The 26,691-nt window shown below is 40.1% G+C and overlaps 1 protein-coding gene across 1 annotated transcript in view; it reads right to left on the bottom strand.

The window, feature by feature from the left end:
• The window catches only part of SMG1 (SMG1 nonsense mediated mRNA decay associated PI3K related kinase), a 100,515-nt gene that overhangs the window by 5,252 nt on the left and 68,572 nt on the right, over positions 1-26,691 (bottom strand). The window contains 27 exon segments of the mRNA XM_040458941.1: positions 293-399; positions 560-771; positions 1,426-1,653; positions 2,553-2,732; positions 3,707-3,859; positions 5,497-5,634; positions 8,337-8,806; positions 9,196-9,385; positions 9,484-9,634; positions 12,489-12,715; positions 12,980-13,214; positions 13,445-13,717; positions 14,183-14,462; positions 14,611-14,783; positions 15,756-15,946; positions 16,757-16,975; positions 17,096-17,205; positions 17,293-17,431; positions 17,933-18,181; positions 19,728-19,957; positions 20,361-20,607; positions 22,499-22,721; positions 24,146-24,300; positions 24,630-24,847; positions 25,363-25,524; positions 26,051-26,228; positions 26,323-26,553. Of these exon segments, the coding sequence (XP_040314875.1) occupies positions 293-399; positions 560-771; positions 1,426-1,653; positions 2,553-2,732; positions 3,707-3,859; positions 5,497-5,634; positions 8,337-8,806; positions 9,196-9,385; positions 9,484-9,634; positions 12,489-12,715; positions 12,980-13,214; positions 13,445-13,717; positions 14,183-14,462; positions 14,611-14,783; positions 15,756-15,946; positions 16,757-16,975; positions 17,096-17,205; positions 17,293-17,431; positions 17,933-18,181; positions 19,728-19,957; positions 20,361-20,607; positions 22,499-22,721; positions 24,146-24,300; positions 24,630-24,847; positions 25,363-25,524; positions 26,051-26,228; positions 26,323-26,553 (5,569 nt within the window).

The following is a 26,691-nucleotide window of genomic DNA, read 5'->3' as shown; positions in this document are numbered from 1 at the left end:
TAAAAGGGGGAGGGGAGCACCTGGGTGGCTCAGTTGGTTAAGCATCTGACTCTGGAAATCAGCTCAGGTCATCATCTCATGGTTTGTGGGATCAAGCCCCATGTCGGGCTCTGCGCTAACAGCAGGGAACCTGCTTGGGATTCTCTCTCTCCCTCCCCTCTGTCCCTCCCCCGCTCAATTGCGCTCGTGCTCTCTCTCTCAAAATAAACAAATAAACTTTAAAAATAAATTTAAAAAATAAGATTAGGAACAGATGAAGTTTCAGGTCTTTTCTGAAGTGGAAAAGTCATACCTGCAGCAAAGGATGGCTGGCAAGTAGCAGCTGACGTTGGACTCGAACATTCATTTGTTGCATCGGTGACTAAGGGTGATGCAAACCCCACTAAATTATTATAGATACTGAAATACAAAACAAATTGGCTTATTTATGAAATGCTTCACCAGGTAGCTACTTATAAATCTGAACAAAACTGAAAAAATTTAAATGAATTAAATAAGCAAAACTTACTCTACCAGATTTTTGCTTCCATTTGAAATCTAGGCCAGAAGGCATCCTTACCTCTGACTCTGTGTTTTCAGTTCTTTCAAGGTGGGAGTTATTTCCTGGAGCATTTCAACGTGTTCTTGACTTCGAACCTGACCCATAGCTTGGACTAATGTGAACAGCACCGTCTGAATGTTGTCTTGCCATGATTTGTATTCACCTAGGAACTGCCTGACACTGCTCTCATAAGGGACATCCTCGCCGTCTGCCAGGGCAGCTTCTTCATCCTGGAATCCACATGTTAATGACTGACAGAAATGGTACTGGTCTCAATAGTAACTCATAAGACAGTCACATTTTGAATAACAAGTAATAAGTGTTTTTCCAGCAAGTGTTTAATTTGTTTACCATAATTAACTCCTTTTCTACAGGAATCTGGTTTCCAGTACAAAACAAAAAGTCAAAGTAAAAATAAATCCCCAAGTTAAATGATTCATCGTTTTGTAATGATGAAGTTATTTAGCTTTTTTGTGGGGCTGAGTTTCCTTACTATGGAAATTATGTAGGATACTGAAAGGAAGAGACAACATTTCATTCATTTTGGAGGTGAACGAGCTTAGGGATAAGGCTGGGGAGGAGGACGAGACATTGGAGATCTAAACACCTGGAGACTATATTCAAGTTTCAGCTTTGTTGTTAAGTTATAGGACTCTGGGTTAATCCATTTCTTTAACCCCCAGTTTCTCTGGGTACAAAATCAGAATACGACTACCTGCTTTAGAAAAAAAAAAAGTTGATAAAAACACAAATTAACTCCATTACAAATTGGAAGATGTGAACCAAGAGGTTGTTTTTGTTTATATCGTTATTTTCCCAAATACGACTACTTGTAATTTTATGAAAAGAGAGATCTGACTGGGTGTCACTCATATCAGTCTTACCTTGGCCATTGCTTTTAGGAGGTGTTTGACATCTCCAAGTTGCCGGTTATGACCAGTGAGCACAGTTTTTATATTATCAACCAGATTCTGAATTGTTTCACAGACTGTTTCTATCTGTTGCTCTTTCTCTGTCTGAACTGCCCTCTGAGTAGACATATCCTGAGTCAGTTGTTTGTGTGCTGACAAAAGCCATTCAGAGCTGCCAATAGGATGTTCAAGACTGGTGTCCTAAACAGAATAAACATTTGATTTTAAGCATTAGATGGAATAAATAATGGAAGATTCTTTCCTTCATCATCACCATTAAAAGGTACTAGTAACTTAAAGTGACACAAACAAACTCATTTGCCAAGTCATGAACTAATGACCTACACAATAGTTTAAGAAATAGAAATAGTTTAAGACATAACAAATGCATCTAGAATAACAAAGATGATCCGAATCTAGAATGCTAAACCCAATGTAAATCATGCTTTCAAAGGCCACGAGAGCTTCCTAATTAAAGTCTTCTCATAAAATATAAACATCAAATGTATCAATTTGCTATTTTTGGACTTAGCCCTCCTGTCCAGCATTCACCTTCCACTAGCCCCCTGTCTGCTACCGTATTTTCAGTACATTTAAGTCATTTGCTATACGTTGTATTTCTCCTCCCTCTGAAACTCCACAGAACTTCCAACTGTGGCTCTGAGAACCCTTTTCCCTTTTTTTAATACAAATACATTAAAATAATTTTTTAATATTTTATTTATTTTTGACAAAGAGAAACAGGGAGACACAGAATGTGAAGTGGGCTCCAGGCTCTGAGCTGTCAGCACAGAACCTGACACAAGGCTTGAACTCACGAACTGTGAGATCAGGACCTGAGCTGAAGTTGGACGCTTAACAGACTGAGCCACCCAGGCTCACTTTTTAATTCATTGTATTTATAATTAATAGGTTCCTTGGGTGCTAAGAGCAAGATTTAACCATTGTTATATCCCTCATAACAACATCATAAATATAGTATACACACTGCATAAATGTAAACCGAGTGAATATATTAAATGGAGTTTGAGCACATGACACTGGCCTTATCATTTTCATCAACAAATCTCTTCACCCCCACACCAAGATTCAAGACTCACCACTCTCTGTAATAAACGAAGCTCTAACTCAGAGACTGAACTGTTAAACTGTGATGCAAATGAACACATTTGCTGGCATCGTTTGATTAGTTCAAATAACGCAGCATCCAGGTTTAAGGCTTCTGCAGTTCTAGTTCGTAAACTTTCAAAATGAATGATATTGCTGCAGAGGAAAGTGACCTGTGAAGAGGCAAAAGAGGAATGGAACCACCACAATAAGGGGGGAATGCAATTTTAATTGACATGAAAAAATACTGCCTATTCATTTCCAGAATTCAGGACCAAACTGGTCCTGAAAATGGTATGAATGTTTGACTCTTCTGGGACAAAACAGAACTAAGCCTGAGAAAGGCTATGAATAAATGCACTTTTTTTTTGGTTGATGTTATTAGGTCTGAGATGGTTAAAAGCACCTAAGTACAATTGGGTAAAAGTATCTGCTGTACAACTGCTTTCACACAGAAAATTTATTCCGTAATAGAACTATCATCATATTCAGGGGCAGCTTATTTGTGCTATGTCCAAATTTCAATTTGGAATGTTGCCCTTCTGCTTCTCCTCTTGCCTCACTTCACAATAAAGATCACAGAATACTAACTGGCTATTTGATGACATTATGTACAACTTTTAAGGTATGATAATACTATTGTGATTATGCAAATAGTTCTTTTAAGTACGTACTGAAACATGTCATTGATTTAGTCTAATTTTCTACCTGACTGGACATACCTAATAGTTTGTTTCCATTCTCCACCCCCCAAAGTAACAAACTTAATCCACAACCTCTGGCAGAATTCAAGATCATAAAGACATTTTATTGCCATGCTGAAAGAATAGTATCAAATCTTTGGGTCACCTAAGCTGCATAAAGAGAACCTTAGACAAATATGGAATTCAACTCCATATTTTCCAACAGAGGCTGAATCTACTTTATATTTAGCTGGGAGGCAGTAAAGGTCCAGGAAAAAAACTGGCTGTGAGCTCAGCCTAAAGGATGGATGCCCTTCCCACCAAGGCCTACCAGGTCCCTCTTCCCAGTACTGTCAACTTGAGGGTGGGTTCTCAAGCTACCCCTAGTTATCCCACACGTAACTTCCAATCAGCTGTATCATCATGTAACTGAAAACAAAGATGGCACGCACGGGTCACAATACCTGGCTTGCTCTTTGGCTCTCTTTAAGGACAAGATTTCTTCTTTCGGCTATTGTTGCTTCGAAATCCTGCAGTACAGGTGCCAGTGCAGGGTTAGCACCGCCTGCCCACTTGAGTCGCTGTTCAATACTTGCTTCAAGTGCTGCTAGTTTCTCCTGTAAAAGCCAGCAGAATCTCAGTGAATATCTGACACTCTCCAATTCCTACTGGGCATTTTATATCAATACCAGGGAGATTCAAAAGAAGTACATGCATCATTCAGAAAACATTTTTAACAAACACCTTGTGGAATTAATCTCGATTTCACTTTGAACAGGTTCAACATGTCTGGGAAGAACTGGCTTTCAGTTTGTCTTAAAATTTTTCATTTTTAAATAAAGTAGTCTTTAAAATCAAACACCTGCTACATCCAATTCCTAATGCACTTTATGCGCTATCTGGAAGAAAATCCATTTATCGCTTGCAACAACATGGATGGAGCCACAGAGTATAATACTAAGTGAAATAAGTCAGAAAAAGACAAATATAAGGTTTCACTCATATATGGAATTTGAGAAACAAAACAAGTGAAGAAAAAGAGAGAGGGAGAGAGAGACAAACTAAGAAACAGACTCAACTATAGAGAACTGGTGGCTACGAGAGGGGAGGTCAGTGGGAAGAGGGGAGAAATGGGTGATGGGGACTGAAGAGTACCCTTATCATGATGGGCGCTGAGTAATGTAGCGCATTAGTGAATCACTATATTGTACACCTAAAACTAATGTAACACTGTACGGTAACCACCTAGAATTAAAATAGAAAGCTTAATTCAAAAAATCCATTTATACTTTTGGTTGTGAAAGATGAAAATCTAATTCTCAGAAACTCAGAAGCTTATGGAAGATAGTAAAAATGTATCCAGATTACCATGATAAAGAAGGTTTTATGTAACAAAATTATTTCACTATTTATTCACCACTTCAGGCAAAGGATTCCCATCCTTTGTCTTTCCTGCACTTCTCTCCCGTTCTTTCTCTCACACAAACACACCTCTCAAGTGAGAAAGGCTCTCCACAGTTGAAAACTAGGCCTAGTATGCTACAGAGAAAAGGTACTTCAATCTTCAAAGAAGTGAGCTCCAGAAAGTTTCATTAAATATGTAAAAATTATAGAAGTGACTACACTTGATTTTGTACTCACATTAATTTATATAAAATGAACAGGAAGACATCAGTTACTACTACGTACATGATATAAGAATACACAATACAAAGATACGTATATAACCATAATCAAGAACTGTTTCTCTTATTTAAAAAAGGGAGGTGAGACTAAATATTAAGCAGAAATGACAAAGAAATACAGTCAATAGTAAAAGGAAAACATTCTATCGCCTTTAAATACCTTTAATTATACAACAGGGATAAGAACTGCCTAAGTTTTTTAGGTCTGAACAGTAAGCCAGATGGAACGGCTTACGTACATTTCAGAAGACACATTTTTCTAATCACCAGAGTTCCCTTAATGCACAAAGGCAGAGTGATCATCAAATCCATTAAAAACCTGAAATATTTAGTATGTCTCTCTTCCTGGCTCAAAATACACAGCTTAGTAGCAGGAGTAGATGTGGTTACCTTGGAGGGTAAGGAAAAAAGATAAATCACGCGTAAAAGTGAAAAGTAGTGTGCCCCTGTAGCTCAGAAGCCAAGGACAGACGGGCAGATACACTGAACCATGGAGCACCGACACGTCACCACGGTGCAGGTGCTCTCTCAAAGTAAATGTGCTGCAAGTAAGGTCTGACCGAACACACCTGAACTGTTGCAATTGAAGTTTCAATTTGGCTCAGAGTATGGAGTTTCTTTTTCATGCTGGTTAGGATGGCAGACCGAGGGGGAGGTGTGACTGACACGGCTTGTGGTCTATTGATAAGGAGGTCTTCATGCTGCCACTGTTCAAAGAAAAAGCAATGTAATAAAATCAGCAGGAAAAAAAACCTTTAGATAAAGAGATGGGAGGTATGAATTAGGACTGGGGGAAAGGAAAAACAAAAAAAACAAAAACAGCTGCAGCAAAGCGAGGCAAGGCAGAGACGTGTAAGTGCAAAATTACAAAATGATCACAACCAGGTGGAAAGTTTCCTAATGTAGAGAATGGCTGATAAATTTCTTCAATCAGTGAAATGCAACATCTAAGTAATAATTCTGAAGATATTTTCAAGTCTGTAAAAAACTTTAGTATACAACCTCCCCCAAAAGACATCTCCAGTTAAGAGATCGGAACGGGTACTGGGGGGTGGGGAGGGGTTGTCCAGCATAAGGCTACAGAAGTGATTAAAAGAAATGATGGCAGGAGTCACAGAACAAAGACTTCTCCGGAGAAGAAAGGGGCAGGCAGTTGCTGACAGAGGGTCAAGCGCCTTCCATTTCAAGGGTGACCCCAGAAGGCCAACTGGGCTATAATTTAAAAGTAATACGTTGCGCTTTTATTAAAATGATGGACAGCTGTTCAGATGAACAAAACTGAAAGGCTTTTTGATGTTTTCCATACGGCTGTCAATTTTTAAGGAAATAAACTAAAACGTATCAAATAATGAAACTTTCAACATCACACTTTTTAGAAGAAAAAATTTTAAAAACTCCAACGTGTTAAAAAGACTATTAATACATAATGAAAACAACTTCAAAATCTGAATAAATTAGTTTTCTTAATTCACGAGCTAAAAAAAACAGCTATTGATAAAACCGCAAAGAGAAGGAAATACACTGGTTCCTCACACTGGGCTATAACCACGAATTCCACCAATGGAAAGCAGCTTCAACATAAATGATACCAAAAAACCACTGTCTGTACCAAAACAGACCCCAAGAAAATGGCAGTCCCCAAATATTACTCTATGAGTTATATAACCTGTTTGAAGCTACTGATAATATTGAAGCCTGTATTGGCGGGGGTGGGGGTGGGCGAATAGCTACAATTTATACTGTGCTTAGTGTCTTAAACAGAACATAACTTTTTTTTAACATTTACTTTTAATGTTTATTTTTTGAGAGAGCGCGCGCACAAGTGCACGCATGAGAGTAGAGGGAAGGGGCAGAGAGAGAGGAAGACACAGAAGCCAAAAGAGCACAGTGCGGGGCTCAAACCCACAAGCTGTGAGATGATGACTCAAGCAGAAGTCAGATGCTTAACCGACTGAACCACCCAGGTACCCCTTTAACGTTTATTTTTGAGAGAGAAAGAGAAAGAAAAAGGAAAGAGAGAAAGAAAAGGAAAGAGAGAAAAAGGAAAGAGAGAAAGAAAAAAGAAAGAAAAGAGAAGGGAGGGGGAGGGGGAGGGGAGGGGGAGGGGAAGAAAAGAAGAGAAGAGAAGAGAAGAGAAGAGAAGAGAAGAGAAGAGAAGAGAAAAAGAAAAGAAAAGAAAAGAAAAGAAAATAAAAGAAAAGAAAAGAAAAGAAAAGAAAAGAAAAGAAAAAACAGCATGAATGGTGGAGGGGCAGAGAGAGGGGCAGGGAGACACGGAATTCGAAGCAGGCTCCAGGCTCTGAGCTGTCAGCACAGAGCCCAACACAGGGCTCAACCCCACGAATCACGAGATCAGGACCTGAACCAAATCGGATGCCTGAGCCACCCAACTGTCCCGAACATCATTTTTTTTTTTTTTAAAGTTTATTTATCTATTTTGAGAGGGGGGTGGAGAGAAAATCCAAGCAGGTTCTGCACTGACAGCCTATTCAGGGCTCCATCTCACGATCCGTGACATCATGACCTGAACTGAAAGGAAGAGTCAGACTCAAATGACTGAGCCACCCAACATTCCATATAGAACATCATTTGGGGGAGAGGGGGGAGCGGCGGATTTTTTAAAGTTTATTTATTTTTGAGAGCGAGAATCGCAAGCAGGCTCCGCGCACCTCCCCAAGCCCACCCCAGTGCAGAGCCCAATGTGGGGCTTGAACTCGCAAAACACGAGATCGTGACCTGAGCGGACACCAAGAGTCAGATGCCTGATCAACTGAGCCACCCAGGTACCCCTAGAACATTTTTAACCCTCATGGTCCTGAACCTTTGTGAGAGGTACTGTCCCCACCTTAGGGAAGTTAAACTCAGATTCATATACCTGAATCCAAATCCATCTCCCCCCCAAAGCCTGTGCTATCATACTGGCCCCCTAACTAATCAAGGACAAAAACCGGCTTCTCAAAAAAATAATTTCCAAATGATGAAAGATTCATGCACAAAGTTGGTAACACATCAAGAGAGCATCAGGGAAACAGAACAGAAGTCACCTTAGAAATCATCTTAATTACACGTTAAATCATATAGGAGGCACATTCACATAATGAATAAATTCAACCATTAGAAATTATATTTACAAGCAATACTTAATGACACAGACAATACCAAACATACAACGCTGATGCAAATGAATTCAAAGGTCACAAAGTGTAAACACAAAACACTCTCCACTACATGGAACACAGACAAGGAATAATTACAGGAAAGAAACACCAAAATTCCAAAAAGCTGGGTTTGCTGCAAGCTGGCACAATTCAGGATGTTTATATTTTTTTCCCCTTATATTGTTTTATATTAATCTCCCCAGATTTTCAAATTCCTACAATGGGGAAAACCACACTCGAAAAATACTTACTTGAAACATGGCAATTTGCAGCTGAACACGCTGCAGGCTTGTCTTACAAGAAGAAATACTGGTTTCCAGCCTGCGCACCAAATCATGCTTCTTCCAGGCAGTGTCGTAAGAACTCGCTAACACCGTCGCCCTGTTCATGACCAATTGAGAGAACTTTCCGATCTGGATGTTGTGCTCCACTGCTTTCTTACAAAGATCATCAACAGAAACTTTGCTTTCAGCACCAAAATCCTTCGCCTCTACTTGAGCAATAATGTCTACACCTAGAGCACTGATAAAACTGCAGAGGGTGAGTCCTAGGGCTTGGTTGGGAAGTCCAATCAAGAGCTGCCTCACGAAGTCAGCCGTGAATGCCTTTATAGGTTTGGCCATCTGGTCTTCACTGAAACAAGAGTTTCTAAAAAGGGTTTTCACATTGACCATCTGAACAGGACCATTTACAGTATTCTGATCTTCAAGTGAACTTGATCCTAAAAAAAGAAAAGCTTTTTAAAGTATTTCATGCAAAGCAAAATAAGGTGACAGTACTGCTTATTTAACAACAAGACTTGGGGAGCCTGGGTGGCTCAGCCGATCGGGCGTCTGACTTCAGCTCAGGTTGTGATCTCACAGCTCGTAAGTTCGAGTCCCCGTCAGACTCTGAGCTGAGCCTGTTTCAGATTCTGTGTCTCCCTCTCTCTCTGCCCCTCCCCCAGCTCACACTCTGTCTCCCTAAGAACTAAATAAACATAAACAAATAAAAAAAAATAAAAAAAATTAAAAAAGACTTAATGAACATACAATTAAATTAAGCCTACCCCATCCTACACAACTAAATTCTACACAACTAAATCCGACACGTTTAAATGTGAAGCATTACCTGACAAAGTTTTAGAAAAGGTACCACAGAGCCTGAAGAACTCCTTAATTGTCTGTAGTCTTTTTAGAAAGAAAATTTCTTCTAGCACCTGCCGGTGATTATCATCATCAAAAAAATTGACTTGGGTGCTCCTAGCTTCCCTTATAATGTCAATCTTTCGCCAAGCTATGGGAATTTCCATCTTGTTTAACTATGTAAAAAAGAAGAAAAGTTCATTTCTCCACTCTTTGTACTGTGAACAACTACTTTACTACACTTGCATTATTTATTCATAAAGTCAATATTTACCTTTTCAATTAGTAAACCAAAAGCAGTTTCCACTTGGGCAAACATGCCATCAAATGCTACCAACAGCATCTGGCCAGCTGACATTTTTGGTGTTTCATCAACTGAACCATTTCTTGGTTGGATTAATTCACCATATTGAGCATGAAGTATTCTAGAGAAAAAGAAAAGGGAATTAAAATCCTACCTGAAGAGTAGTACGTTTGAGAGAGAACACACAGAAGGTCAACAAGTGTCAGAGTCGGCTAACATGTAATCTAGAAAACAAATCTTGTTGCGTGAAGAGTGTTAACAGTAAAACGGCATGTAGTGTCCACCATAATGTGAAGTTAATGATTCCAATTCAGTATTAGTAATTGCATGTGATTAAATTTAATGCAAACTTGAATTATAACAATTTTTAAAAGAACTACATAAGATATTACAGTCTCATTTTATACAAAGAATGTAAAATAATATAGCCTCCCAATAACTGTCAAGAATCACACAATTCTGAAGTTGGAGGACTTAGCAAAAATTGTCCAGGATGTTCACACTACTGTCACATGACCGAGCCAACTACAGGCAGTAAACTCAAATGCCTGCCATCTTTGGCAAGCTTGGTTTTGAATAATGCATAGTCTGAGCATAGGTTTTCAGAAATTCACCCTGCTCATCATTGTTAACTTAAGACTTACAAAGTGGCTTATGGATCAAGACACTATTCCAAAATTTTTATATAAAAAAAATCAAAAACAGCACTCCTAGTACCTACAACTAGTATCAGTTTATGTCACTAATGTTAACTAGATTGTCAACTTTATCACACAGAAACTGCTACAAAACTATTAAGAGAATTTAAAAACTAGGCTAACCAGAGCAATTTCTTCTTTTTTTTTTTAATATACGAAATTTATTGTCAAATTGGTTTCCATACAACACCCAGTGCTCATCCCAAAAGGTGCCCTCCTCAATACCTACCACCCACCCTCCCCTCCCTCCCACCCCCCATCAACCCTCAGTTTGTTCTCAGTTTTCAAGAGTCTCTTATGCTTTGGCTCTCTCCCACTCTAACCTCTTTTTTTTTTTCCTTCCCCTCCCCCATGGGTTTCTGTTAAGTTTCTCAGGATCCACATAAGAGTGAAAACATATGGTATCTGCCTTTCTCTAACCAGAGCAATTTCTAATGGAAAAAAGAGCTACAACATGCTATAAAATTTTCCTTAAGATGATGCAAGTTTCTCCAAAACAAGGTACAAATATAAGCTGTAACAGAACCAAGCATGAAGATAGTCACCCAACTCACACAAAACAGTGGACAATCATCCATTTGAGGTAAGGGAAATCTGAATTAGATATTAAAGGGAGATAAATGAGGGCTGAAATACAGTGAGAAAGAAAGGTGTACTGATCTACATTTCACATTTGAAATAATGCTAAAAATTAAATGATAAAGATGTTAGGCAAATAATCTAAACCATCGTCTAACTGACATTTATAATAATTACACTCTTTTTTTTATTGTATGGTGAAGTAACTACAAGTAAACATAAAATAGGAAAACTGTGAGTGCAGAAAACACTAAAAATTATTGTTAACATTTTAGGTCAAGTAGCAGCACCATGATTAAGAAAAATAAGTTTAGGGGCTCCTGAGTGGGTCGGGTGGTTCAGCGTCCAACTTCAGCTCCGTTCATGATCTCACAGTTTGTGAGTTCAAGCCTTGCATTGGGGTTCTGTGCTGACAGCTCAGAGCCTGGAGCCTGCTTCAGATTCTGGGTCTCCCTCTCTCTCAAAAACAAACATTAAAAAAATTTTTTTTTAATAAAAATAAGTTTATATTTTAGATACATATACTTCCTACAGTATTTAAGAATGAAAAGATACCTGCTTCAAACTAATTGGGGTAGTACAATTTAAAAAAAATTTTTTTTTTCTTAACGTTTATTTAGTTCTGAGAAAGAGAGAGAGAGCAGGGGAGGGGCAGAGAAAGAGGGACACACAGAATCCAAAGCAGGCTCTGGGCTCCAAGCCAGCAGCACAGAGCATCACCAGGAGCTCGAACCCACAAACTGCGAGATCATGACCTGAGCCGAAGTTGGACCCTTAGCCGACTGAGCCACCCAGGCGTCCCAGGGCGGTACAATTTAAACAAATAATTTAAACAACTTAAACAGATGCAGATAATACCCAAAGGTGGTAAAACAAAGGTTCATTCTACTATTCTACTTTCTTTAATCTTTGAATTTTCTCATGGAGGAAGCACGGCAGGTCAATCCATTTCAACTCTCTCAATTATACTTTCTGGGGTCAACTGGACACGAGAATGCCAAAGAAAGATGTCTTGAGTCACCAGAGATAAAGGGACTTAAACCATGGGGATAGTGCATGGCTGGAAGAACCACCCAACCTTTACAGGTTCCAAGGTCAAACTGTTTTTCTGGATTTATGAGATGAAAAACACAGCATTCAGTATCTAAAACAAACAATAAAATTTAAGCAAATTTAAAAGTCTTCACCTGAAGTGAGCTGTATACTCCATTAGCTAACTAAACTGGCGCATGTGATTTCATGGAGTTCTGAGGGCTGGCTTAAAAAATACTACACTCCACTCCGTGTGTATTCACATGGTGAAACACCACCCACGCACGCGTCGTGTATGTGTTAGAACGGCACGGAGCTACACACACACAAACAAGCGCGTGAGTAACTGGTGAAACTTCAGGAAGCCCTGCTGACTGCGGCAACATCCCTTTCGCGGTGCTGCCACAGCCCGTCAGTAGGCAAGATGCTAATGCTGCAGGATGGATGAAGCGTGAGCGAGATGTCCCTGCACACGGTTTTTACGACTTCCTGAGAACCTGTAGTTATTCCCAAATAAAAGTTTTTTAAAGATAAGTAAGCATTTGCAAGTAATTGTATCTGCTGTAAAATTAAAACTGAACTCAGAGTAGAATAAGAGCTCAGAACCCCTTTATCTGGCTTCCCCATCTCTTTCCCAAGAAAATTGCACAGCTAGCATTCACTTGCCTGGCTACATCGATGTAATGAGCATGTGTTTCTTCCTCGAGTCCCATAGCTGCATTTCTTAAGTAGGCCTGAAGAGATTCAACTAGAGTCTGCAGGGGAACGCCATCAGTGGTCTGCTCAATAAGACTGTCCAGCTCATGAAGCATACTTTCTAATGTGTACTCTCCTTTCATCAAACATCTCAGTGCTTCTGGAAATATGATTTGCCGGAAATTTGAATTTAATTCCTATAAATATGTGAGAAATATATTTTAATGTTTTCTGAGTTTAGATAAGTTACATATTTACAGGCTTAATGCCATATATTAAGAACTTACGCAACTATAACCAACTTATGGCCACAAACCTCTCAGTGATCTTTAAGCGACCAATGAAGCAGGATTAAAAGGGGAGAAGTCAAATTGCCTTTCTGAACCAAAGATATAAGAAGTACGGTGTTCAACTGATCTAAAACAAATTCATCAACTTTAAGCTAACTTAAAAGTGCTCACCTGAAGGGAGGTGTATACTCCGTTGGCCAGGTGAACCGCCTCAGAAGCTTCCAGGGGGTTCGGGATGTCTAAGTCCTGTGGCACCAGGTGGCACTGCTTCAGTAACTGCACCAGGCACGTGACGTTCCCGCTCATGCTGCAGAGCTCCTCCAGGAACCAGGCTCCGTCCCGAGAGGTCAGATCCACCAGCTGCTCTCCCGCGCTTGAAGCTGCACCTTCCATCATCAGGTTCCGCCTAAACTCAATTAAATATTTGTACAGTGAAACCGACCCAGCTACCCTCACTCACAAAAGCGAATGCCTCAACACTGGAAAGGAAGTAAAGCAGTTGTGACGTCAAGCAAGACCCAGGCAAGCACAGAATACCTTAAGTTGGGGATTAAACAAAAGACCAGTGAAATCACAAATAAACATCAATGTTTTCAAGACAACGAAACGGTCTCCACAGGAGGCTGGCTGACTCACCTTGTGAGGGTACAAAGGGCCGAAATGATAACACTCGCTAGACTCAAAGATCCTTCTTCTCCATTCTCGTGAAGAAAAACTTTAATACAACGTTCAATTTCTTTCAATTGATCTTCACAGACAGGCACAGTGACAGCTTCCTGTTTCAAGCGTTCCACTTGCCTAATAAGCCTGCTGTTGATGTCAGCTGCGTACCGCTGCAGAGTCATTTCGGTGGCAGTGATGAACTGACACACTGTTGGGGGGGGCTGGGGGGCATACTGCATTTCGTATCTATAAAACCAGAGAGAGGCGCTTGTTTACAACACAACCACACTGGACCCAGGGCGACATGGGGTATCGCATATGATCCTCAAACCTTAAACAGGAGAAATCGTGATTTCCATTTTTACAGCCAAGTCTTAGGAACTGAAGTAACTTTCCATGATGACTCGTTAATGAGGGACAGATCAATGTTTGAGTTTAGCTCTCTTGACCCAGATCCCCGTCAGTGGCTAAAAAGACTCCGACACTGGGATCCACTTTATCTAATGAGGAAAACCACACTGTCTTAGGAGGAAAAGCATGAGCTCAGATTCTCCTCAAACCAAGAAAAAAGTGACTCCGTTTAAAACCCCATCCATCAACCCATTCTCGCAGAAAAAATGAAATATCATGCACACATAATGATAATCATTTGAACACAGCTTTGCTTCCAATCGCAGGAGAAGTTAAGCAAATGAAGCATGACCAACTCACTTCCTGTAGAGCTCTTGACAGCGCTCTACTGTGATGTTACAGATGAGCTCTTCCATCCAGGTCTTCCACTGTTCAATCCGATGTTTCTGAAATATGGCCTTGGGGTACTGCAGAGCCACGGTCGCATAGTGATGCAGCTGCTCCAGGCAGCCCCGGAGCACGGAGCGCCGCTGCTGGAGAAGGGCGCCCACCTCCCCCTCCAGCTGCTCGCACTGGCTGATCAAGTGGGCCTGGCCGGCATTCTGTAGAAAGGCTGTCGCTGGCACATAGCTCGGAGGACCTTTTGGTGAAAGAGGACTATTAATACCAGTGCAACTATTCCCACCCAGCAGTCACTGCAAGGAGCACAAAGCAGAACCCCACACATAACAAAACAACCCCAGATTCACAGGCTCACGTGTGTATCTAAAATAAATCAAAACCCATACCAAGGTCCATTTGTGTGCTGATCTCCTGAAGCAAACTTGCAAGCTGTGTTGCTTCTAAATTATTGAATGCAGCCTGATAATGTGTTATCCACTGTTCAAATTCATTGAGCTTCACCTGGATTGCTTCCTGAACAGCCCTTTGCTGAGTCTGTAGTTGAGTGTGTTCAGAATACCTAACAGGAAGGGAAAACATTTTTTAATTGGTTCTTTCTTCTACGTACTTTCATAACCTTGATTTTGCTCATACTTGGGACTGCCTAGTAAGCTCCCTTTTCAATCTTGAGGGCAGTGCTCAAACGTAATACCTTACTTCTCTGATTTTTTCCCATAACTCTCTCAACTATACTCACAACATTCTAAATAAAATTCTACCATACCTTCCAGGTTTTGAGTTCTCTTCAGCATAAAAGACAAGAAGGTTGACAGATCTTTTGAATCTCACAGACTCGTGCAATGTGTTGCATCTGCATATTTACTGCTTACTGAGCACCTACCTACTCTGTACGAGGTTCATTCACTTAGATCATTCTAGTTTAACGCTTAACTCGGCAAAGTGGATAACATACCTGCCACTGTACTAATGAATAAGGACTCAGACACAGACTGTAGAGAGAAAACCCAGGTTTGCCTGAATCCAAGTTCATATTCTAACCACTATACCCACCCATCTCCCATAGTTACATGCTCAAACATGTGAATATAAAAAAGCAGAAAATTTAAATGAATTTTTGTGCATTAACATTTTGAAACTGCAGTCCTTGGGAGTATTTTTATAATTTATGTAAACTGCTGTAATAATTCTAATTCAGGTTGACAATGTTTACACAAATGTGAAAATTCTCCTTCATGGCAAATATTAAGAAACAAGAGCTTGGGGCTCCTCGGTGGCTGTCAGTTAAACATCTGACTTGGGCTTTCAGGTCATGATCTCACAGTTCACGGGTTCTGTGCTGACAGCTTGGAGCCTGGAGCCCACTTCATATTCTTTGTCTCCCTCTCTCTTTGTCCCTCCCTCTCTCATGCTCTGTTTCTCCCTCTCCCTCCTTCCCTCCCTCCCTGTCTCTAAAATACATAAACATTAAAAAAAACCTTTTTTTTTTTTTTTTTTTTTTTTTTTAAGAAACAAGAGTTCAACACTTTTAAACCTGTGTTGCAGAGTGTGAGAAGGATGGTCCACTCCTTCCGCTCCTTCTAGAAACTCTATTTCTTCTAGCAGTTTGCCCTGCAGTTTTTCCACATCTGTCAGTTGCTCTTGCAAGCTTAGGTATTCATCTAAGCTGCTGTCCAGCTTGGGAAGCACAACCAGCATCTCATCCCTGTTCTTAAACCAGTTCACCTGTAGAAAGATAATTATGATTAGAAAGATTCTTATAGGGTCAACTGTGAGACAGCATGACACGTGCCAGAAGGAAAGTGTTAGATGAACACCCTGTCCCTGACAGGGTGATGGTATCACCTGCATTTTACAAATAAAGATAAGCAGGGCGTTCAAGTTCACCCAGCTGTAGTAAACGGGGACTCAAATCCCACAATAGCATGTAGTTACCACCAAGGCACACAAAACAGTGTTGGCATCACTGGCTACCACAATACTAAGATTAAGACTGACGGGAGGCTATCTAATTAAAGAACACCTAAAACAGTCACTGGTAAACACACTGCAGTGTATTAAAAAAGGTCTAATTTTTTTCAATTCATGAACCCATCTCCAACAAACGGGAGTGTGATCGTGTGCCTTTGTGCACAACACAAATGTGTTGGCAGCATTTCCTACTAATAAGACATCAAATCGTCCTATTCCGCTGCCCTTTCAATGTTGTACATGACAGTCCTCCAAAAACTTTTTTTTTAAAGATAGCTTTAGAGGCATGTGGGTGGCTCAGTTGGTTACACGTCTGACTTTACCTCAGGTCAGGATCCCGCGGCTCATGGGTTCGAGCCCCAAGTCGGGCTCTGTGCCAACAGCTCGGAGCCTAGGGCCTGCTTCAGATTCTGTGTCTCCCTCGCTCTCTGCCCCCACCCCGCTGAAAAAATAAACATTAAAAAAAATACTATTCCTATGAAAATAACTAAATCAACAGAGTTTCACCCACTTTTTGATGGACATGTTAACACTAAAGAAGACGGTGACTGTCACTGCCCTCACCTTAATTTCAGCTACTCTGGAAGAAAAGAGGCTGCGGGTGATCTCTCGCTCCATCTCTCTCTTGCTCTGCTTGCTCTCGGCCTGCTGGCCGCCTCCACCGTACACAGCGCCAGCAAACCCGGCCTCGCCCCCGGCCGTCCAGTCCACCAGAGGGTCATACACAAAGGCCTCCAGCAAAGTCAGCAGAGTCTCTCTGCCACGCCGCATAATGTGTAGAACCTGTTTTTAGAGAAGTTTCAATCAGGCTTTCCCCCAGTTTCCTCACTGAAATGCAGTCTTTCATTCCACAAGATCTGTTAATTTAACAGGTACGTGAAAAGGTGGAGAGAAACAGCGTACCTGCTCGCATGAAAGCCTAAAAACACCTTCTACTCCAGTTACACCCAGTGCCGTTTCAATGTTCTGTGTCATTCGGAAAGGGACCTTCTCAGGAACTCTAAGGCTTTTACCTTGAAAAGACAAATGGTTCTATTTTTGTCCTTTCACCAAAAACATCTGACCCACACGTAAATGTAAAAAGTCCAATTTGATTTTACCTTTTTCAAAGCAAACGTTGTAGTCTATGTGAACCACCTCTCCAGTCGTCATATCTATGAGAACGTTATCCAGATGTCTGTCTCCAAGGCCAATTATGTATCCGACCATAGACATGACTGCAGTAGATCTGGCGTAAGACTAAACAAGAGGGTAAAGGGTGGGGAGAACAGGCTGTAACACCATCAGCAAATCTCCTTCCAAAACAGACTGGACGCTTCAAAATTCCCAACACCATAACCCCGCTCCCTCATTTCTAACTAACTGGCACTCCTCGGGGCTGCTACGAGCAGTCACGGAAGCTCTGCGCTGAGCAGCAGCACACAACACTGTGGTCCTTGTTGGTCGTGCTCAGTATCAGAATGCTGGATTTTAAAATCAAACTATTTTCAGTCTCCCTAGTTTTTCCTTTTCTCAAATTTTTATTCTTTCGTTCCATCCATAATCCCCTCTGTTCTGCCCACACACAGTCATGGCCACGCCTCATAAAAATAAGTGCACATAAGATTCAAATACAGTTCTCGAATTTCCACGTCTGGAGGGAGACAAGGGGGAAGAGAAGGACGGTGAACAACACACACAAGATAGGAAACAGGCAAAACAAACAGCAATATTGATTACAGTCCCAAACAAAACACATACCTGTGTGACTCTCCACCATTCGTCAGGGGTGGTACAAGATGACCAAAGCTCTTTAGCAAGAAGATTGGGCGGGGTGGCCTCCATTAACTCTTCTAATACCGCCTTCATTACATGAAGAGGCCAATCTCGTCGGGACACATCCAAACTAAGTCCAACTGCTTTTAAAGCAGGGCCAATTTTACTATAATAAAGTTCACTAGGACGAGGTACAATTCCCGGATTCTGAGGAGTTTGGTAGGAATCTTGGGCCTTAAAAAAAAGTTTTTTTTAAGAAAAAAAATTAACTTTATTTAAACAAAGGTTACTTGGAATATAAAGTAGTATGTTAAAAACTGATTTTTGAGTGGCATTCTCCATCTATCTAGCCAACTTATACACACCAAACAGGTAATTCTTCTGGAAGTTCCATCTTTCTTACAATCTACACATCTTTCTCTTAATTAACTACTATGACTTTATTGGAAACTTGGTCTACTGTTCTATTTTCTCGAGGTTCAATTCAAACTCAACATCCAATTTACATTCTTCTTTGTAACACACAATTCTATTTAAAATTAGTCGTTAATTTGGAATGCCTGAGTGACTCAGTAGGTTAAGCATCCTACTTTTGATTTCTTTGGCTCAGGTCATGATCTCGAGGTTTTTGAGTTCAAGCCCCACGTGAGACGCTGTGCTGACCGTCTGGAGCCTGCTTGGTATTCTCTCTTTCTCCCTGTCTCTGCCCCTCCCCCACATGTGTGCGCTCTTGCTCCCTCTCTCAAAATAAACTTCAAATCTATCATTAATGAATGCACAAATTTCATTCTTCACTGATCAAGTCATTTAACAACATTCAGACAAATATTTAGGTAGTCCCTAATTCCCATCGCTAATCTACCCCCCAATAACTGTTCTGTAGTCTTCTATGCTTATTTTTTAAACTCGACTCCTTTCAAACTCTTGTTCCTTCCTATACCTAACCTAATTAGATTGTTTTGGCTAGATACGGAATCCTGAAGTTCAGACTAGAAAACTTACCTTGTATGTCTGTAGCACTTGGTACTGTTCCTGGCATATACTCAACACTCAGGTACTTAGCTACAATTAATGCTAAATTGAATCCCTAGTCTAAATCAAAATCATAAATTTCCCAGTCACAAAATCACATAATTAACCCTAAATATAAAGTTGTTTATTATTTACATCCTTAATTTAAAAGAACCTGGGTTTCCAAGCTGTTTCTTATTATAAGCTTAACTTAAAAGACTCTAGGGGCGCCTGGGTGGCGCAGTCGGTTAAGCGTCCGACTTCAGCCAGGTCACGATCTCGCGGTCCGTGAGTTCGAGCCCCGCGTCGGGCTCTGGGCTGATGGCTCAGAGCCTGGACCCTGTTTCCGATTCTGTGTCTCCCTCTCTCTCTGCCCCTCCCCCGTTCATGCTCTGTCTCTCTCTGTCCCAAAAAAAATAAATAAACGTTAAAAAAAAAAAAAAAAGACTCTAGTAAGCCCAATAAAAAAGCATCAAGATGTTAAATATCAACTTACTGAGTGATTAATGACCATACTACCATCCTACCTGCTCCCCCTGTATTTGTCTAGAACCAGACTGTCAAATGTCACCATTTCTTGCTCTTAAGTTTTTATAAAATGTGCCTCAGAAACACTTTCCCAGATACCTTAAATCTATTCTGTAACATATAAACTTTCCAAAACACTCAAGAACAGTAGCCTGTAAGCATTTCACACAGAACAAGAGACTAATATGCTTTTTTATGTATATTCAAATAAAAGTATATGCATATTTGAGTTTTAATCAACCTTCTGTGCTTGTAAGGCGGCCTCCCGTTGTTGCCATCGTTTGTAAAGACCAAATAAAGGTGTGGCTCCATCCACCCACTGGATTAGTCCTGATCGTGTTCCTAGCGGTGTTACAGAATAGTGTCGGGCATGGAAACGGGGCGTTTCCTGGCGATTGATTGTAGCAAACATGGTATTCACAATAGACAGGAATTGCATTATTCTCTCATCCAGATGTAAATCTTCCAATCCTATGGAAACAAAAGTTGAAGTAGCTAGAGTGGTGACCACATGGGTGTAAAGTGCAATGGGGTGGAGGGGCATGGGGGCTTACAAACACACACTTTTATGTTTCTTCTCAGTTAACAGAAGCAGTCAAAAACTGAGAGCCAAAGAAGCACAATGACAGCATTAGAGAACATTCCATTTAGTCACAAGGTATTAAGACACTAGCATTATTAGCTGCACCTCATTTCTGCTTATATAAGTTCTTAAGCAAAGAGACAGTAGGAAATGGAAAAATTTTACTACACAGCCTCCAACCACTGCTATTCAGAATCATGGCCAGGCTATTCACCTGAAACAATCCTCTCCCATCACATTTCACACACAAAATCAGATTAATCAGATTAAAGCTCTTCTTTTAAATCCCACCTTTGAAAAGGTAAGGATAGCTTTTCCCATCTGACCCCAGAAAGAGAAGTTTCTTTGGCTTGGTTTTGGTAGGTAAGATGGTGATGGTTCCGCCCACACTGTGGATTGTGACAGTGTCTCTAGCTGACACCTCTCCAGGAAGAGCAATTTCAGTGTTAGTCATGGCAGCCAGCCAGGGGCTGATTTCTTCAAGACGCAAGATGTAACTTGCACGTTTCTGTGCTCTCTGTTGCAAACTCAGCATTATCTATATTTAGGAGATGGGGAAAAACAAGTTCATGTTATCATTATAGCATTTATTTTCTTCCACATTCAACTGGCATAAAAGTAAACTTAACATACCAACACAGATACTTCCTATTGTAGTGCCTATGCTTATTTGACGTTATGTATTTGGGCATCCTGAGAAGGGAAACAGTGGTGTGCGGATGTGACCTAGGTGATTTTTACTTTGTTCAGACCAACTTCTCTGTCCAAACAAGCAATGAAATCCCAGCAGATGGAAAGAAAGCACTAATTCAGCAGCAAAATTCAGAGCTTCTAACAAGCTAATCCCCCCACTGTTAAGCTATGTTTGATCAGTGCCAAAACAAATCAATTAAGTCCTCACAATAGAGCAGATTTAACTGACAGCTGTTGGCTATCAAATAGATACACTGTTAGAGCTCTGACCACTTAAAGTATGTAGAATAACACCACAACCCCCTCTAATAATTTGCAGGGAGTGAATAGCATATGTAGGTTTATCCCTGCTTGCAGCTAACTCAATAATGTGCACCTGAATTAATGAACTCTGGATTCTGCTTTCATGTGAAAAATGTGTAATCAATCCTTAGCGAGCTTTGTTCCATAAAAGGAAAAATACAACTGGGAACACCCCAAGTATCCATGACAGGACAATGGATACACTGTGGCATTTTCCCATATTAGATCAATGTTCACCTGCATACAAAATATGGATGGACCATTAAAAAAAAAGAAAAAAAAACCCAATGCTAATCTATCAATTATGGAAGTAATAAAAACATACATGCATACACACACACATACACCATGTATACAAACACACACATACACACATATACATACATACATACTGGTATACTGTATATAACCTCATTTATATTAAGTTAAAAACATCCTTTAGAAATGCATCAGTAAATAAGAACTATTTTTTAAAGTATTCTTCCTATCTCTTCCTCTGGTTTTCTTGGTTAATTTATTGACAAGGAGACACAGAAGCAAGGAACTGCTAATGGAACACAAGCAAACAAGTTTGGCTGGGCCACACACACAATGAACTTCAGTCTTCATGTTAGCCCTCTAGCCTTGTGCTTCTAGCTTACGTCCTATGAATTTAGCATGTACTCTAGTTTCCTCTAGATTGCACTTACTCATTAAAGTCAGGTGGACTTTCTTTCTACACTATCTTTTAATAGTTTTATCATTGCTAAAGTTAAGTAAGGAAATTAGGAGTAAGGTAAGGGATAGAGAAAGAGAGAATGAAAGAAAGAAAAAGCTACAACATGATAAATGTTCTCCTAAAATCATGGTGCTGTTGCTGTACCAGGTCAAAGAAAATACACAATTAAGGGGACCAAAACATAAAAGACAGGATTCTCAAATATTTAAAAACGCTAATCATCCCCAAGTAGCCTATGCAGAACCGATTTCAAAACAGTTACTTATAAAAATTAATGTTGTTCCATGTGAACATTTTGTCTGTTATAAATATTTAATAACAAAAAAAGAGGAATATTCAATACCCACCCCAAAGAAAACTATATAGGTACAAGGTTAAATTTTATAATCTTTATGAAGACAATAAAGCAAGCAATCAATATTTATTTCAAGGCCAGACCTCTTCCTTGGTTAATTTTTTACAGTATATTCTTCCTTAGTGTGAACCCTCTACAGATAAAAGTTTGCTGCCCTAGGCCCACTCACCACCAAATTCTCAAAATAAAGAGAACACCTTTCTTTCTCCATATTCCTTATAAGCAACTGGTCATAGGTTGCCTTCTAGGGGCCTACAAAAGTCTTCTTTCACATTGCAGGTAAGGAGAGTCCCCATATTTAAATTCTGTATCTCATACGGAATTTCCCATTCTAGTAGCATTCTTGAGATTTTTCTGTACCTCTTTAAAGGGAATCCAGCTGCTTCCAGGCTTTGCGGGATTGGAGGGTGTCTTCAGTTTTTCAAGAGCATTTTCAATTGCTTCACCATAGTTATCCTGAAACCACTTTTCATGAGGTGTCTCCGCAGGGGCCGCGGTGATGCTCCTCACATGCTCCAAAGCGAACACAATGGGCTTCATCAAAGCCGTGTGCTTTTCCCGCATGATAGCAATTTTCTCTTCTCTGGCCAGGGAGGCATAAAGAGTTTTACAAACATGGAACAGTTTAAATGCATCAAGTGCAAGTAAATACTATCAGAGAGTAAGCTAAATAAATAAAATACTGGCAAAATAACTTACTAACACAGCACTGTAAAATATCCAGCACATGAAAGAGGAAGCTTTTTTCAACAACTGGTACTGGGAAAACTGGACATCCACTTGCAAAAGAATGAAGCCAGACCCTTACCTTCCTTATACGACATGCGAAAAAATAACTCAAAATGGATCAAAGACCTTAAGAGCTAAGACTTTAAAACTCTTAGGAAAAAAAATGTAGAGGAAAGGCTTCTGGCCGCTGGATTTGGCAACAATTTCTCAACAAAAGGCAAAACAGAAAAACCGGGCTACTATATCAAACTCCACTTACGTGCATCAAAAGATACTATTAAGACACTGAAAAGAACACGCAAAAGGGGAGAAAATATTTGCAAATCATACATGTGAAAGGGGGTTAATAATGAGAATTACAGAGAGAACTCCTAAAATGACAAAAAAAATTCCCAACAACCCAAATTCAAAACTGAGCAAAAGATTTAAATAGACATTTCTCCAAAGAAGCTATTCAAATGATCAAAAGGCACATGAAAAGAGGCTCAACATCACTAGTCGTTAGGGAGATGCGAGTCAAAACCACAAGCAAATACACTTCACACCCATCAGGATGGCTACTATATAAAAAAACAAGAAATGACAAATATTGGCAAGTATGCAGAGAAACTGGAACTCTTGAGCACTTGTGGCAGGAATGTAAAGTGATGCAGGAAAACAGCACCAGTTCCTCTGGTGGTTCCTCTGTAATTCAAACATAGAGTAACAATATGACCCAGGCAAATCCATTGGATCATACACAAAATAACTGAAAACGGAGTCCAACAGATACTTGCACACTGATGTTCACCAAAAAGCAACCCAAATGTCCACTGAGAGATGATGGCATGAACTAAATGAGGTATATCCATACAATGGAATATTATTCGGCGATAAAAGGAAATTCTCACATATGCCACAACATGGATGAACCTCCAAACATGCGAAGTGAAACACGCCAGGCACAAAAGGACAAATACCTTTGATTCCACTTACATGAGGTACTCGGAGGAGTCAAATTCAGAGACAAAAAGTAAAATAGTGGTAAAGAGGGGCTAGGGTTAAGGAGCCATGGAAGGTTAGTGTTTAATGAGTACAGAGCTTATGTTTGGGATGAATAAGTTCTGGAAATGAACAGGAGTGATAGTTGCACAACACTGGACACACGCTTACTGTGACTGAATTACACTTAAAACTGGTTAAAATAACAAACTTTATGTCTTGTGTATTTTACGTTACAAGCGGGGAGGGGGGCAGGGAGCAAATTTGTTTTCAGAGTAAAAGCGTATGAAAACGTACTTGCGTAAGGTGTTGTTGTTCTGGACTCTCTTCACCTCATCTTCCAGCTGCTGGATTCGTCTCAGGACATACATATGTTGCTGTAACAGAACTCCCAACCAGAGCTCGTCCCAGAGAACAGTGACCCTGCGCAGCTCAGCCACAAGCATCTGAACCTGCGACACATGGTACATCCAAATACGCTCAGCTACAAGTCCACACACCCAGCACAGTTCTGCAAACACTAGGAATTACAAGTTCACTGTGTGCATCTTTGATTCATTCTACGAGCAGAGAACCTTGATTAGTGATTCTATCAATACTGATTTATAAAACCGGTACTGACTTGTAAAAGCTCATTTAGAGTAAAAACTCTAAAGGTTTTTTTGTTCTTCAAATACTGTTTCCATGACAGTGTTTATGGATGGGTTCTAGGTTGTTTTATGGGGAGGGAGAGAATATAATAAAAGCTGTTTTAAAACATATGAATTGTGCTTTTCTGTACCTGTAACACCATGGTTGGGTTTGCAGAGGACAGTTTATCGACAATTTTGCTGTAGCAATCCTGCATCATGGCCTGGTCTTCATTTAATCCACTTTTAGGTTCATCCTTGCTGCTATCCTGAGAGGCAGGAGGACTTCCTCCCTCACATTCAGAAACCAGCAATTCTTCTCCTTGAATATTGCCAAGTAAAGTTGGAATTGCAGAGGAAAACTTATTTCCTATGAGAAAATGCAAGAATAAGGTACACTTTGGAAGTTTCTCCTATGCGCATATGTTAAGAAAAGCATCAGTAATCTATTTGACTCCAAGGGCACTCACTTTAATTTGCCTTCTGTGCATTAAAATGACCAAAAATCATGGATCTTCTGCCTTGTATTTATTAATATTATAAGCAAATAAAAGATAAATGAAAAAATAAATAAATGAGCCTCAGCACACAAAGCTTTCTCACAGCCAAAGCCCTCTGAGCTTGGTTTCCTCCTTATGCACCATTTTCTCCAAGCCTGAATGGGTTACTGTAAGGCTGAAGGTCGCATGTAAAGAACATGCCCCACCGTGGGACTCAGCAGTTACTATCTCAATAAACTGTAATTATTATTAGTATTATTTATTCTCAAAAAAAGTACGAACTCCCCAACGCTGTAACATAAAGCTCAAAAAGTTTACCTAACAGACATTCCTTGCAAAAGACTTTATATTTAGAGCAGAGTAGCAGTGTTTTAATATTCCATACCTGAAGCCTGTGATTCAGTACTAAGTGATATGGTGCCCACTATTGCAGGGTACAGTATGAGATGTGGGGAATCTTGAGCCACTCGGCAGAGGAGGTTACAAATACTCTGGCGAACATATACTTCAGGATGGTTTAAGCGCGAGAAAAGCTGTGGAATAATTCCTTCAGGGTAAGAAGAAAGAAAGATACTTTAAAGTTATTAAAAACTGTCAACACAGTAGATGCAAACGTGTAAAACCTGACATATGTCAGCATCAGTTCTAAGAGCCTCAAATTCCTCTCTGTATTAATAACAAAGAACCCTAACAAGAGCTCCTGATTTGCACATTTGGTTAGGGTACAGAGCAATTCAACAATGTTCTGGCCAAATGTATTTTCTAAGAATGCCTGTAAAAGACAGACACAGATCATTTTTTAACACCCGGCATATAAAATTGTTTTAAAAGTTATTTTCACCAGGATCTCCAAAATTCATCTTGCATGCATAAAGCTCCTGCCTCTCAGCCTTCTAGTTCTCTGAAAGGTGGGAGACAAGAACATGTAACATACAGGTCACATATTCTATCACTAGTGTAGCTACTCTGTAACACATTCGAATAATAAACATGAAGGAACTACCATTTTTTCAATTGTCTTCTATCTCCTACCCAGAAATAATTTTCCTGAAACATTTTATTTAGACCCTTACCTCTCCATGGAGCAGTAGGTGTTGTTTCCAAGCCACGTTCCAGATACTGCCTAAGCTCGCCGGCATGTTTCACGAGCAATCTGAGCAGGCGCAGGGTGGCCATCACAATCACATCATCAGTGCTCTGCTCTGCTCTGTGACTTAAGTGTAGCCTAGGGTCGTCTTCATCTAAGGGAATCTAAGATGAAAGGCAGAAACAAGAATACCGTTTTCGTCTGCTAGGTGAGAGACGTCGAATACACTTTCTCAGAACAGAACAGTGTGCTACCTACCTGCCCAGCGTTGAGTTTAAGGAAGGTAAAATATGCACTGCAAGACAGCTTGTACAGGCTGAAGATTCGATCTACAACTTTCCTCCACACTTTAATAACTCCTTCTGTTGCACTTTCATCAAGTTCTGAAAGCCACGGGCAGCTTGATATTAACTGACGCCAGATAACATCAACCATGTCGTCTTCCTCGTTATCTTCACCTTCTGTTATCTGAAGCGTTATATCTTCATCCTGAAGAAAATTTGGGCATAAAATGCTATTGAACACAAACTGAAAAGGGGAAAAAAGGTATATGATTTTCCTATTCTACAAAAGCATTTTTCTCATTGATGAAAAATTCAATTACTTCACACTTAATTTTATACATGC

The sequence above is a fragment of the Herpailurus yagouaroundi genome, unplaced genomic scaffold, assembly GCF_014898765.1.
Source record: "Herpailurus yagouaroundi ecotype Mexico unplaced genomic scaffold, PumYag 222, whole genome shotgun sequence".
Classification (NCBI taxonomy): domain Eukaryota; kingdom Metazoa; phylum Chordata; class Mammalia; order Carnivora; family Felidae; genus Herpailurus; species Herpailurus yagouaroundi.
Note: the sequence above shows the minus strand (reverse complement) of the source record. Positions and strands in the feature narration are given on the sequence as shown.